Source organism: Chaetodon trifascialis, chromosome 21 (assembly GCF_039877785.1).
Source record: "Chaetodon trifascialis isolate fChaTrf1 chromosome 21, fChaTrf1.hap1, whole genome shotgun sequence".
Lineage (NCBI taxonomy): Eukaryota > Metazoa > Chordata > Actinopteri > Chaetodontiformes > Chaetodontidae > Chaetodon > Chaetodon trifascialis.
Genome location: NC_092076.1, coordinates 19200741 through 19216130, shown reverse-complemented (window position 1 = coordinate 19216130; position 15390 = coordinate 19200741). Strand labels below are relative to the sequence as shown.

Genomic DNA, 15390 nt, shown 5'->3' with positions numbered 1-15390 from the left:
TGGTTTCAGGGTTTAGTTCTTTATTTGCTTTTTGCATCTTTTAACAATTAAGATAGTCAATGGGGTTTTAGGGAGGATATATTTCAACGTGTAGAGGTGACAAACTTGATCATCTGAGGATTGATTTAGACCTAAGAGGAAGTAATCTGATCCAAAATAGAACCACACACACACACACACACACACACACACACACACACACACACACACACAGGACAGCACAGCACAGCACAGCACAGCACAGCACAGCACAGCACAGCACAGCACAGCACCATGACAGGACTGAGAAGACGAGTTCACCTCAGATCCCTCTGCAGCAAGATGTCTCTTGGCCCTGACCCAGACGCACACTGTGGCCTGATGTTTTACAGAGGAGCTGTGGTTAGCATTTCTCAATGTTTCCCTCCAATTACCAGTGCCGTACACACACTCTCTTTGTCTCTCCGACATGCCAAAACTGACAGATGCCGATGGCCCGGGATGAAGGAGTGCTCGGCTGCCAGCTTGCTTAATGTCCCTGCCTATGGGCAAAGCTACATGACATGGCAGGGAGGTTTGGCTCTGGCCGTCTGCTGACTTGCCCCATCAGTTTGTGCTGCAGGCACAGCAACCAGAAGAGAGGAAGATTGAAAACAACTTCAACAAAATGGTTACAAAGGAAGACGCTCATTTTTCTTTCCACACACTGTTCAGGATTTGGGTAATATTCTGCTACATTTGGAACATTCTCAATTGTCTGAAAAAATTTGGGAAATACATTTATTGGCGTTCAATGAGAAAATTGATATCACTCTCATATCTGGACACTAAATATGAAGTGACAGTCAGCACTCCCTTAGCTTAGCTTAGCATAAAGACTGGCTATCTAAGCTCACTGGTTAACACATTATATTTCATTTGTTTAAGCCCTACCTTGTTACCTTTGGACACATCCATGCTATCTGTCTCACCTTGTTTCCACTCTTTGTACGAAGCTAAGCTAACTATTCTTAATAAAATTACAAAATAATTAAGAATAGAAATTTGAGTAGGGTTTGACTGCAGGAGTTGTATTTCTCTTTCTTTTGATTATGAAGTTGCTGAGTTTTGTTATGTGGCAGATCTGAAAACCTGCTGGCTCATTTACAACTGAGGTGAATTTGTCATTCATTCTACCACATGATCAACAATAGACCTGTTTGCAGGCAAAATAAGATGACACACGACATTCTTGATCACAATAAACCAACATATTAATGGATAAGATGTTCTGAATCGGGTAAGATGGTTAAAATGAATTGTTTGACATTTTGGGAAGTCTGCTTGGTGCTAACATTACCTGAGAAGATTGATACTATGTTTATCCTATAAATATGTTAAAATTTATTCATTAGATTGGTATATACATTTTTAAGTTCAGCAGTCTCCTGGGTGTAAGTCCTGTGTTTTCTTCTCCATCCACACCAACCTTCTGCCCATGTGGACTTTCTTACTCTTTATACTACCTAATTTGCTCTGAGGGTCTAACATTGCTGCTGGGTTTACATTGGAGTTAGTTGAAAGCCCAGTGTGTCTCATACAGATGTCTGTATGGGACGTGACAAATCGTCTACATTTGAAAATGCGTGAAAAAGAATGGTCCGGTTTCACGGGGAATAAAACATGTTAATCATGCTAGTTTTTCTCCAAAATTAACATGGTTATGCAGGTTTTAAATGCAGGTAAAAATTGGAGATTAACTCCTTTCCCATTGCAATATATGAGTTTGTCTGTTTTGATGTGTCATAATGATGATGTGGCTTTTGGTCTGGTGTGAAAGGGGGTTTAGTGAGCTTTAGGTGCTGGTAGGTGGATTTTGTTACCTAAGCTAAGGACAGACATGATAGTGATATCAGTCTGTAGGTATAACAGAGGTATGTGCCGGACTATTTATTGGGTGGGAGCAGTTGAAACCTTGCTGAAGCCAGGCTAGCTATTTCCTCCTGTTTCCACTCTTAATGCTAAGCTAAGCTGACTGGCTGCTGGCTGTAGCCTCATACTGAACACACATATGTGAGTGTGGTGTCAATCTTTATACTCACAGCAAGATAGTGAATAAGCTATACCATAAGCTATACCTCCACACTACATGGTACAGTAAGCTCATTATCAGGTGCTTAATGGTCTACAGTCGGTGGAGCCATTTGATTTGACATGGCACTCATGAAGTGCCAGAACTTTCATTGATTTTATATTTTATGCAAATTCACTGGTATGGTGTTACATTCAAATTCATATTACACAGGAATCTAGTTGAGAGTTTCTAGGTACTTTTATGGAAGCTCGAATCCTCAAATAACCTCTCGTCTGAGGGCGTGCCATTGGATGATTTTGTAATTTTCATAGTATAATATTATTTTATCCCACAGAAAGGCTTGGTGTTGATGTTTTCTTGAGTGTAAAAGAATAAGCCTATCATTTCCTATGTATTTGTAGCCCCGAGATGTATCCGTCTTCACTGGCTTTGACAGGAGTTTATTAATTCTGCCTCTGTATGAAACATGTCATTTGTGCATGACAGGTTCAGACTGTGTGAGGGCCGTGTAAGGTGAGCCAACATCTGTCTGTCCTGGGGAAGTGACAGGATATATTTAGTCTTTATTTATGTCAGCGATATTTAGCTCTTCAAGTTTTGTATCTAATGAGAAGTCTGTGTATGTCACTGGAACGGAAAGTGACCAGGTAAGAGAACTAGAAGACTGTTGTGTTTGAAGTCAGTTTGTAAATCACAGAACAGACCCGAAAAGTTGTTAAAATAAACTGATATACTTAATCATACGTGCAGATATGTGTGCAGTTGTTTGTCACTGGCGGTGAAATGGAGCAAATACAGTATAATCCCTCTTACAGGAATGAAACCTGCAGCTCTGGCAAGCACAAGATAAACAGGTTTTATTTATTTGCTTGTCATGCACACACACACCTCTACACAAAAATCACCATGTCTGCATCAGGAACAAACAATCTCCCGCACCAACACTTTGACACAGCAGGAGTCCTCTGTTATTGCACTGGAAGGCAGTCTAATCGCTCCCCTGTCCTCAGCTGAACTGTGGAGGAAACCAATCAAAGTAGTTTACTCAGGAAAGAAGGGAGCAGTGCAAATTATAATAACACCTTCATTCATTAAAAGCTCTGCCAATGCACATGCCCACTGTTGAGCACATCACCTGATCTTCAAAGTATTTTTATTTTTTTTTTAAGTTATATTGTCCTCATCTCACCTTTGCTGGCCTACGAGTCAGATTTGAAAAAGTGTAATCAAAGCTTGTGTTTGCTATTTTAAGTCCTAGGCATGAAGCCAAACTCATAAATAAATGCCTGTGAGTGTTGGGTGATAACCTGTTATAATGTTGCAATTAAGTTTTTCTTGTAAGTATAATGTCCTACTGCCTGTATTTGCAACAGTTTTTTCTGAATTCAAGCATTTTGAGAATGAGTCTGTAAATTTCCATAAATCCACACAGACTGATTGTATGACACGACTAATCCTGTGCACAAAGACATGCTTTGTAGAATATAGAGCATGCATACTGTTAAGTTTAAGTCCACGGCTGAATGATGGTGAAAGAATGGAAATCGTTGTGCAGTTGCAGTCACGTATCACCGGTCACATGTAGGTACTGTTGAGACAGGAAAAACCTTTAATCAATATTGCATTTACTGTACATTTGACATACTGTTAATCATAAACATATCTTTGTACATAGTTGAGTTAGTACTATGTAATTAATTGTGAACTGTTTTTTAAACAGTTGATGTTAAACTTCTTATTAACAATAATTCATACCTTTTAAACAGAAAGTTGAATAAGCATAAAGAAAAAAAGTGGTATAATATGTACTGAAACTAGCAACGATGTGTTTGAGAACCAAGGCAAATGTTCCAATTATTCAGTCTATTAATAAGTTTTTAAACAACATGTAAGCTCTGAACATCCATCAGCTGCCTAATGCACCAAAATGAGGAGTATAAATGGATCTGTAATTATTTATTTATTTTAAAATATTTCACTTCATAGTGTCATATCAAACCTGAAAGAAATGTATTCAGCATTTAGTATTGCTAATCACAAGCATGATTTCTCCACTTGATGTTTTTACAGCTCATCAGTTTGATGGATGTGTTATGAATGTGAAAGCGTTTTACTAAACAAACGCAACACAACTAAATCTATCTATCTATCTATCTATCTATCTATCTATCTATCTATCTATCTATCTATCTATCTATCTATCTATCTATCTATCTATCTATCTATCTAGCTTCAGCAATAACTAATGTTAAATAGTACGAATTAAAAATATCAAGGATAATCAAGAAGGATAATTTCCTCATTTTACTTTCACCAGGTAAGTAAAAATATATTGATATGCATATTTAAGCTGCATATCTGAAAAGGTTAGACGTTTCTCCATATTAATAGAATACCGTCAAAGTTAGTATATTTTAAAACCAAGCAGCAATTAACGTGCGTTCACGCTCAGCTTCATTTCTAGTTATTGCAAATATAAAATAAAAGCCGTTGAATCCAAACATTCTCAGTTTGTATTAACCGACCATGTAGTTTTACTTCGTACAGTCGTAAATTAATAAGTATATTGCTTTGTTTTGTTTTTTAAATCAGCAAATTGCCTTTGATTCTCTTCTCTCCGTGCGTCTTTGCGCACAGTCCGCTCTGGCGCCACTGGAGCCCGCAAAGGGTTAAACGGGGTTACCAGCAATCCTTTTAACAGGCAGGTGCCCCGCCAGTCCCAGCCCAAAGCACAGCGCTCACTTTGAAAAAGGTTCTTCCAATTGCCATGCTACGAGCAACTTGGCGAGTCATGTTAGCGGTGATGGCTGCAGATCGGCAGTATAAATAGGGCATCATCGCTGCAGACGCGGGACATCACACAGGATCAATCTGCTGACTCACATCGTCCTGACTCGCAGACTCACACACGTGTGATGCGCTTTTGAGTTTTGTCGTCGTTTTATCTGCTATCTTATACAGAGCAGGGAAGTTTACTTTTTGCTGAGTCACAAAAATCTCTAACTGAAAAAATCAAAACTTCACCACTTGCTGAGTTGAGTTTCGCTCTGGAGATGTGGTGGATGCTGTTTCCACGGTGGATCTGGTTCCTGGCGTGTGTGTCTGTGTGGATGGAGCACCAGGTCGGAGTTTTGCCTCACATCACCTATTCACATGCAGGGATCTGCCCTAATGACATGAATCCCAACCTGTGGGTGGACGCCATGAGCACCTGCACACGAGAGTGTGAATCTGATCAGGTAATGTCATTAAAATCATCTTTCAAAATTCTGTATCTTTAACCACTTCACAGTTTTAAAATGTAAGGTATTTTGCATGCACTTTCTGTATTAGTCTCTATAAAGGATATTTTATGTTTTTATTCACTTGCATCTCTCACTTGCATCAGTTTTGTTTTATCACTATTCTGTTTTCTGATTGTATAATTATTGTATGGAAATGCCTTCCAGATGCATGCAGCCTTCTCTGACTTTAACGTGTCTCTTCTCTTGCAGGAGTGTGAATCCTTTGAGAAGTGCTGCCAAAATGTGTGTGGGAATCGGAGCTGTGTTGCAGCTCGTTACGTGGACGGGAAGAAAGGCCCTATGGGAATGCCCAAGGAAGCCACCTGTGCCAGTTTCATGTGCACTCAGCAGGGGTCTGAGTGTGACATCTGGGATGGCCAGCCGGTGTGTAAGTGCCGCGACCGCTGTGAGAGGGAACCGCACTTCACCTGCGCCTCTGATGGCATGACCTACTACAACAAGTGCTACATGGATGCAGAGGCATGCTCCAAGGGCATCACCCTGTCTGTGGTCACCTGCCGCTTCCACCTCACCTGGCCCAACACCAGCCCCTCACAGCCCCAGGCAACCACTCTTCGGCCAACCACTGCTCCTCTTCAGGCGACTATCCCACCTCCCACTGAGCCTCAGCCACCTGTCGTGGTCAGCAGCCCTGCTCACCAGACCGTAAATGTGGGCGACACAGCCAGCTTCCTGTGTGAGGTGGTGGGTCGTCCCCGGCCTGAGATCACGTGGGAGAAGCAGCTTCCAGAGGGGGTGGAGAAGGTAGTCATGAGGCCTAATCATGTCCGAGGGAATATGGTGGTCACTAACATCGGTCAGCTGGTCATCTACAATGCCCAGCCACATGATTCTGGCATCTATACCTGCATGGCTCAGAACCCATCTGGCTCAGTGCAGGCCAACCACCCGCTCACTGTGCTGCCCACAGAGCCACACAAGACCCCCGAGCCCAGGAATGTGACCCGCTGCCTGCCTGAAGAGTGCCTGAAACCCCCTGATAACTCAGAGGATTGTGGGAGTGAGCTAGAGAAAGTCAGTTGGTACTATGAGCCCAAGACTAACAACTGCTTTTCTTTCACCCACTGCCACAGCAACAGCAACAGCCAGCAGCCCAGGAAGGTGTTTGAGACATACGAGGAGTGTATGCAGTGCTGCGGTCCAGAGCTGTCAGGCCCCTGTGGGCTCCCCAGCTTGCAGGGCCCCTGTAAGGCCTACGAGCCACGCTGGGCTTACAGCAGCACCCTACAGCAGTGTCAGTCCTTCATCTACGGAGGATGTGAGGGCAACGACAACAACTTTGAATCTAAAGAAGCATGCGAGGAGATGTGCCCCTACCCAAAAAACCACCACTGCAAGGCCTGCAAGCCGAGGGGCAAGATGGTGACGAGTTTCTGCCGGAGCGACTTCGTCATCCTGGGTCGCATGACAGAGCTTACACAGGAGAAGGACTCGGGCCACGCCCTTGTGACTGTCGAAGAAATCCTCAAGGACGAGAAGATGGGTTTACGCTTCTTTGGCAAGGAGCCTCTCGAGGTCACCTTCCTCAACATGGACTGGAACTGCCCATGCCCAAACATCACGGGCGCCGCCGCTGAGGGGCAGGTTATCATTATGGGCAACGCTAATGATGGCATGGCCGTCCTTCAGCCGGAGAGCTATGTGGGAGCTTCCAGCCCTCGCCGGGTACGGAAGCTGAGAGAGGTCATCTCCAAGAACACATGTGATATTCTCAAAGCCATCACCAACAGTCCTCAGTAGGGTTATGGTTAGGGATAATATCTGTACATAAAGTCCAGAGTTAGAATACCTGACTCAACTGCAACAGGCCATTATGTTTGAACATTAATTGCAGTAATGTTTTGAATTTTTAGGATCATTCTCTACATTTAATGGGTTTGTTTCTGTTTTTGAATGTTCCTTATGAGGAAGCCTGTTCTGTTTGTGTGTTCTGTTCGCTGCGGAGCTTTTCTGTTATGGCGCGGTCATTGGTGTTGATTGAAATACCATGAAACATCCATCACGATCCTCTTGTTACCTTAATCCCCCAGACTCCCTCTTCCCTCATGCCCTCTCTTGCCTCCAGCAGAAATGGAGGTTGCAGACTTGCACTGAAGCACAAAACAGATATGATTGAGTTTTTCTGTACATAATTTAACTGTCGTAGATATTTTGCTCCTTTTGTTTGCCAGCTGTATTTTCACCTGGCACTTTTCATATCTGAATACAATCTTACTTCATACATTTATCCCCTTATTTCTCAGTTTTCATGCTGCATAAATACATCCATAAACCTGTGCAGGGTATTGCACACACAGTGAGACATAGTAGAGTTAGTTCAGCCAAATGAATGAGTTGTAATATATTTTTATTAACCACCACATTTTCTCACATCAGTCATTTATTTTTTTAACTACTTGCTCTGATGTTTTGGCTATTTATTATCATGTAATCTTTTCTTTTGTTTTTGTGCTTGACGTTCTCTCAGAAATTAAGTGGCATTTTGTATAATTTTGTGTAATGTACAAAGAAAAAAATAAAGATTTGGGATTTTGTCTCCTTTTATTGATCTCTGTTCATATTAATGCAACATTGAATTATACTTCACTGTAGGGCAGACTGACCTGTGTGACCAACTCAAGTTTAGGTTGATATTTGGTCCCTCTGTACCTGTTGCAGGACAGAGGGCTGCTCCTTGTACCTGTGTGGTTACTCTGACAGGCTGTGATAAAAGAGACTTGGGAATAGCATTTCCCCTGCCCCCCAGCCTCCGCCTCCCTCATCCCCCAAACACAGCCCATCCATTCTAAAGACCCCTGTGGCATTGTAAAAACTTTCTCCCTATTTGGTTTTGTCTCCATGATCCAGTCTAATTGGGTAAGGAGCCCGAGCTGTAAACCTCAGATCCACTCCCATACAAGAGTTATGTGTTTCATGCCGTGCCAGCAGGCGTCTCTGGGTTACTGGGAACAGGCCTTGGTGGGCTTCAACGAGGGTGTTCTACTTCCCAGATGAGATTCTGTTTCTCCCATCCAGAGCGGTGAGGGAGACGTTAGATCAGCCCATGTACGGTGTTCCTTTACTGGCAAAACCACCAGGGAGCTCAGATCTGCACTTCAGCAGCTGTTGAGGCCCTGGAGCAGAGACATATTAGATCTGCAGCACCTTGGATCACATCAGAAAGCAATATAAACAAAGTCCATATCAACAACACACATACCAACAGTTTTGCTTTTGATTGCCAACCATTTTATCACTTGTCAAGACACAGAAACAACACAGTTGATTCATTTCAATATCACACTCTTCTTATTTGTCCCTAATAACACATAAATAATACATAATACATAAAGAATATACTCATAGAGGGCTTCTGTGCACATTCTGAGGTAAATGGTTTGGACTGGTTCATTCACATAATGAACCATAATTTATGAGTACAATAATGATTACATGAATAAAGTTTTATTTGTCATTATCTACTACTGATTTTGATTAATAAATTATTGCAGCTTGTACAGAATTTGAATCTTGAACTATTATAAATTATGTGACAAACTGTCCAAAATGCATATGGAGAAAATGTGAATTACATAGAATATTATAAAATCTAAATGAATCATTTCTTAATGCTAATGAGCTGAAAAGAAAAATATACTTCAGGGCAGAGATGCAGAGATGCAGAGATGCAGAGATGCAGAGATGCAGAGATGCAGAGATTGGGGCAGTGGTCCCTGTCACAGGTTTGGAATAGCCCCACGTCAACCCAAGATAAATCAACAGGATCACAAAATGTTTTTGTCCTTCCTTACTCCATGCATTCATATACATATGCATTAAGTGCTAAAAGGTTTTTTTTTTTTAAATTATACATAATTAAATCTATACATGTATATGTGTGGTACTTGCATAGATTCTCATTGTATGCTGGTGCGTGCTTATCTGTATGCATGTACTATATACTGTGTTCTATGGAAGGCAGTTCTGTCAGGAAAAGAAAAGGATAGATTCAAGTTTATGCATTAAGAATTCCTTTATTCGTCACGCTGAGGAGGGAAACTGTACACGCCATGCAATTGTGAAATTCTTTCCCGCTTTTTGACCCATCCATGGTCAGTCCTTCCTCCACGGCAGACCAGGAGCGGTGGGCTGCCAGTCGACCAGCGCCCAGGGACCCAACTCTCATTTGTCACCATTGGTCTTGCATGTTTTTAGTGGGGGTATTTTTATGGAGGATACAGGTGAGCAGGTGAACACGGGGAGAACATGCAAACTCCACACAGAAAGGCCCCTTATTTTTCCTCGAGCAGCAGGCACCGAAGGCATGGTGGTGGACATGCCCCACAGCGGGATTCGAACCAGGGACCTGTGAGGCGACAGTGTTACCACCATGACAAAAATCAAAATACTGTGGAGAGCCAAAATTACGAGATATAACTCACAACCTCATAATTTCCTTTCGGTGTAGTGTAAATTTGACTTACTCACTCATAATTTAGATTTAGCAATGGCATTTTTATTCTATCATGCATAACTTTTTGTGTATTTATTTCTCAACATATATTTATGCTGCACATTCAACTTAACTGTTGTGCATTATCCTGTGAACATACTCATGTAAAAAAGAACAAAGTAAAAATGTAGAAATAGAAAGGGAAATGTTCTGTTGATTTTTGTCTCCAATTTTGTGAAGAACTGGACACTTTCACCTCTTCAGGCCTCTAAAAATCCTTCACAATGACCCTGTCTAATCCTGCTGGCTGAACTGAACACAGCTCATGTCCGCAAAGAGGCCATAACATGTGATCAGGTTCAAACTTTGCATATTTGTGTTATGGCAACATTATCTTTTGGGCATTTTATGCCTTTGTTACATAGGGACACCAGGAAGTGAGGGAGAGAGATACGGAAAGGTCTGCAGCTGGCCTGGATCTGGGGACACTGTGATTCATGGTTTAACCCCAAAGCTACAGCTGTGGCCCACTTAGCAACATTTTAAGTAATCAGCCAGAAAGGTTGGGAACCACTGGATTAGGGTCTCTTTAAACCACACACTTCTACTAATGGAGAAACTTTGGATTTCGGAATGGTTGTTGGTGGTACAAATAGTGTGTGCACACTACTGTCTCTCTAGTTTAGCTTGGATTAAGTCCAACTGGTGAATTTTATGGCATTCATAGGTGCACCCTCCAGTTCAGCTGAGGGAACCAGCTCAAATTTAAACCCCTCAAAACAACCTCAAATGCCATGAATTATTTTTCTCCTCTGATTTTCCAGCCCGTGTCCATTAAAGAAACACCTTTAACCACTTCAATGCATCGTCTGGGGTCTACAAAAGCACAATTTAGTATCAATTAAAATTCAGAATATTCGAAACATGTGTGATCCTTATTTTTCAAGCACTTTTATGCTTTTCTAATTTGAGTTGGGCCAAGTAAAAGGGTACAAGAGTTATGCTTTGATATGCTGTGCAGAATTTTCGCTTGCATATTTTTTTCCTTTCCTTCCTCTCAAGCTTTGTTGATTTGATGGGGTCATTGCGTTCATGAGCTCAGTTCACACAAGGCAGTAATAGTCAGTGTGGTCCATGCAAGGCTAAGATGTAGACCTGCGACATTTAGAGAGGACACAGCAGACATTAAAGACTGGGACAGCAGAGCGGGTTAACTCTGTGTCTATTTCTATGTGGTGGCTCCATGTTATGTATCCAGAGGAGATTGGACAGTAGCACCTGCTGAACAGATCAGCTAGCCGGGTGGTTTAAGACCTTTGATTCATGACCTGCATCTGTTATGGCCATATCATTTGGAACATCTATTGAAAAGATACAGTAGCCACTCACACGCATTGACTGGAGATGAACAGGATCCCATAGCCGTATATCATCCTAAGGCAGGAGCAGCTGAAAGGTTTGAAGCTGGTAGGTGGTAGCTGCTCTGAGGCTGGGAGGTTCAGATCCTCTGCTGTGGATGGAGAAATGATTGAGAAATCAAACTCGGTGCCTGGCATTAAGCATGGCCCTTCACCCTTAAATGCTGCTTGGACAATAGTAACAGACTCTCTGATGCTTTCTCTGAAAAGTCCGTCAGTGCATGAGTGAGTGAAAGGAAAAGCTGCATTAATTTAAAACCATGTTAGAAATGTATAAAAAAAATATGAAGCATTCAGCACAAATGACAGTTGATAAAAAATCAGTTACAGCTATCCACCAATCACACCTGATGCCTTTTGTTTGGTTATCACAAATGTTCAAATCTATCAGTTAGGTACATTTTAACTGTGGTGTTCTTTCCAGTTTAAACACTTTAGGAATATCAGCTTGTATTTACCACAATAAACCTGATGTCCTGAGTGCAGAGCATCGGATCTGCATGCAGGTTAAGCAAATCTGTATTTGCAGGGGTTGTATGAACCACAGCATCCTCTAGTGTCGACTGCAGATTGTCCACAGAAAGTTGTTTGGGCTGCTACAGTTATTCAACATATTCCAAACTGTATAGATTTACTGAAGAGGATGGACACGTTTAGTAAGTCCTAAGTGTCGGCTAAAGTTTAGCTAGGTAGTGTTATGAGCCACCTGCAAATCCTGCTTCAACTGACAATGTATGGAATATCCAGTCCAATGTGTTTTATCATTGGCTACATATTGCTGTAATCTAACAGAATATATTTTAATGTAAGCACTATATCAAGAATTATTTTTGTTTTATTCATGTTGTTTATTGCTAGAAATATTCAAAATATACCTGAAATATTTATGTTTATTCTACAACTGCAGAATTGTGTGCAGTGTGTTTTGAAACTATAAAACAATCAGTCTGAAAAAATGACTTTGGTTTTGAATCCATTCTGGACTTGTCTGGCCAAGAAAACACAGATCAGCCAATCATTATTAAACAATAGATAAAATGACTGTGTATAAGGTAAGAAGAGAATGATTGCAAAATTGCAGGCTTTTTCTATTCTTCTGGTTTTACAGCTCACAAACTCCAGACTCCAGCTGTTTTAATCAAAATACCAAACAGCAGGCAGATGATCGTAGTGACCACCTGATGAACACAGTGGAGTATTTCACAGCTACAGAGAGAGAGAGAGAAAAGCTCTGTGCTGCTGGATGTTCAAGAGATAACATATTTTTTTCAGCTGTCCAAAAATGATCTTGAACTTGAAGGCAACATGAGACCGAGTGGATCAAGGATCATATTTAATACAGATCCGTATTATGCAAGTTAATTTCTACATTAGTTGCTACACACGACACCTTTGTATGACTCCTCCATCAGCATGTGATTAATTGACGCACTAAAACTTTAGCTCCACTAGAGGGCAGCACAAACTCACATAATCTGTCTACCGTCCATACTGAAGCACAGTGGCGCAGGACTGTCTGCTCGCAAGCCAATCTCACTCCACTTGCTCTCTGTTAATGCGTTTTCTCTTAGACTCATGAAGCGTTCAGATAAGTTCAGAACCCAATGGTCCGTTGTCAGAACCTTATTACCGCAATGCAGGAACACGTTCAGGAAAAGTAGTTCAGTGCTGCTCGAGTTTTACTGTCCTCTGGTGGAAAAAGGCTGTTATCTAAGGCCCAGATAATTGACCATGTAATGAAGACACTAAAGGGAGCTAGATTAAGGTTTTTACAACCTCACGCTGTAAACCAGTTACTGAGTCCACGGTCACTTCCGTTCCACTGCTGCTCTGCTGCTGTCCTTATGTAATGAAATGGCTGGGACAACATATAACCACACACACATACACACAATGCACACTCAGCAAGTTTCACTGCTTGGAGCAGAACGGTGACTGACTGGTGGAAAATGAGGGGAGAGTGCATCTACCCTTCATTTATTTTCATGTCATGTGGTGAAGAGATAACCAAGTGACACCTTGAGAAACAGTATATTGTCACTGATTGACTGCTCCTGAATATTTTATGGTGTCATGAATGTTGTTCATGCATACCGAGATTTTACACTGATTGTGTGGTATGGAAATCCTTAGATGAGTAAACATCAAACATTACATAACAGCAGAGCGTATTTCACATTAAACATTTAAATCGGAGCGGTCGTGTTCTTGATTGCTGATGGTATAAGGAGATTTGTGTGTGAGGCGGTGTAGTCATTACACAGAGAGAGGGCATGTGCCTGTGTGCACAGATGCTTCATCACTGGAGATACCCATGCATAGCCGTCAACTGAAGGTAGAGCAGAAACATTTACTTTGTTTCTGAGATTAGCTTCTGGTATTAATGTAATATGACAGAACATTTAAAACACCGTTCCCCCTTCATTTCCACTTGGGAAGCTTAGGGTTCAACATTTCAACAGTATAGCTGAACCATGTCCTGAACCATCATTCTACACCAATTTCCTCAAAATTATGTCTTACCTATCTTCAAAATCGTGGTGTCTTTGACAACTTTGAAATCTCAATTAGAATTTTGAGATGAGTGGTGTTCCATAATGTTGCTATGTACAGGAAAATATGGTGTTGTGGTTAAATGTATCAACAAATTACACAATAAGCTTCAATAAAACCAAAGAAATCAAATGAAAGGAAAGCGTTAAAGTGATACAAATGTTGAAAAACAGAAAAAAAACATGTTTTACCAACTTTTGAATGTTTATTTTCCTCTTTCGCATTTTTCTCATCAAATGCCCCACAGATGAACATTACTTATGTTTGTTGTTGTTTATTGATGATTTTCCAATCTTTACACCTAAATGCTGCAATAAGTGAGAGACATTTTTGTTTATTCTAGTGTATAGCATGTATGTGTAGTGTATGTGTGTGTTTGTAGAAGAGGAGGGGGAGTGTTGCTGCATACGCACGAGCTCACCCACTCCTTCATAGTGTTTTATTTTTGGAACAGCACACAGGCTGGTCAGGAATAGAACAGCAGTCAAGTGGAATGGGCTGACAGTCTGAAAGACCGGCCTCTGCTCTGTCTCTCCTTTACTTTCCTCCATCGCTCCTCTCCAGACAAGGAGCAAGCTCGAGTTGCCTGAGTGTGTCTGGTCTAATCACTCACTCTGGCTCCCAGAGCCACCATGACCTGAATCCATCCCTTCTCCTTCCTTATGCAATCCCTTCATCAGAGAGACAGAGAGGGGGAAAGAGAGAGAGAGGCTGCTGCTCTAAATCTCCACTGCCCCGCTTCTGTTGTATCTATTATGCAATCTGCTTTAGAGGTTTAATCAGGGAGCTGGTAGACTAGTGTGTGTGTGTGTGTGTGTGTGTGTGTGTGTGTGTGTGTGTGTGTGTGTGTGTGTGTGTGTGTGAGAGAGAGAGAGAGAGAGAGAGAGAGAGAGAGAGAGAGAGATCAATGTGTGATCTATCAGGGATGTTACACGCTCATCGTTACCAGCAGACAGAGCAGTGCTAACATCGGAGTCAGAAGGAATACGTCTGATTTAGCCTCAGATTAGAGCTGTGTGGAGGGTAAACTCCACTAAACTCAAACAAACATGTATTTTTGGCACGCCGGAGTTGATCCACCTTGATCTAAATCTGTGTGACATAATTTCTGATGTAAGTTGGTGCTGTTAATTGCATAAAGAAGAGGCTGTGCCAGGACAGGAAGATCCCAATTACTCCTCATTTGAAGCTAAAATGATTGTTTCTATTCGTTGTCAGTGGTAGAAAATACATTTTTCAGCACTGTACTTGTAGAATTTTGAAGTCCAGGCATCTGTAACAATAACACAATTTACATAACAATGTTAGTGCATGAATACATAAAAAGTATTTTTACTTTTAATACTTCAACTTATAAATGAATGAGTGTCTCTATAATTGTTAGAAATGACTAATTGAATATTAGAGCAACACCAAATAAATTGGCAACAATTTTATAATGAATTCATTTTCTCTCTCTCTAGCTTTTGTCCTATTTGACGTATTGATCAATAGAGAAAACATGAAATTTAAAGGTGTCACCATAGGCAATGGAAGACGAGCAACTTTCAATATCTAACTCTTTATAGATTAAATCATATATTGATTTATTGGAAAACTTATTTACAGACAAATCAATAAAAATAATTG

At 41.2% G+C, this 15390-nt stretch overlaps 1 protein-coding gene across 1 annotated transcript; it reads left to right on the top strand.

The window, feature by feature from the left end:
- The first annotated feature begins 5106 nt into the window (after window positions 1-5106).
- Window positions 5107-7098, top strand: LOC139349868 (WAP, Kazal, immunoglobulin, Kunitz and NTR domain-containing protein 2-like). The gene is made up of 2 exons (XM_070990906.1): window positions 5107-5292; window positions 5548-7098. The coding sequence occupies exons 1-2, from the start codon at window positions 5107-5109 to the stop codon at window positions 7096-7098; spliced, it is 1737 nt and encodes a 578-aa protein (XP_070847007.1).
- The last annotated feature ends 8292 nt before the right edge of the window (window positions 7099-15390 follow it).

Coding starts and splice junctions, on each gene's coding strand:
- LOC139349868 (XM_070990906.1), top strand. CDS start 5,107: ATGTGGTGGATGCTGTTTCCACGGTGGATCTGGTTCCTGGCGTGTGTG. Junction 5,293..5,547: donor GAGAGTGTGAATCTGATCAG/GTAATGTCATTA, acceptor CTTCTCTTGCAG/GAGTGTGAATCCTTTGAGAA.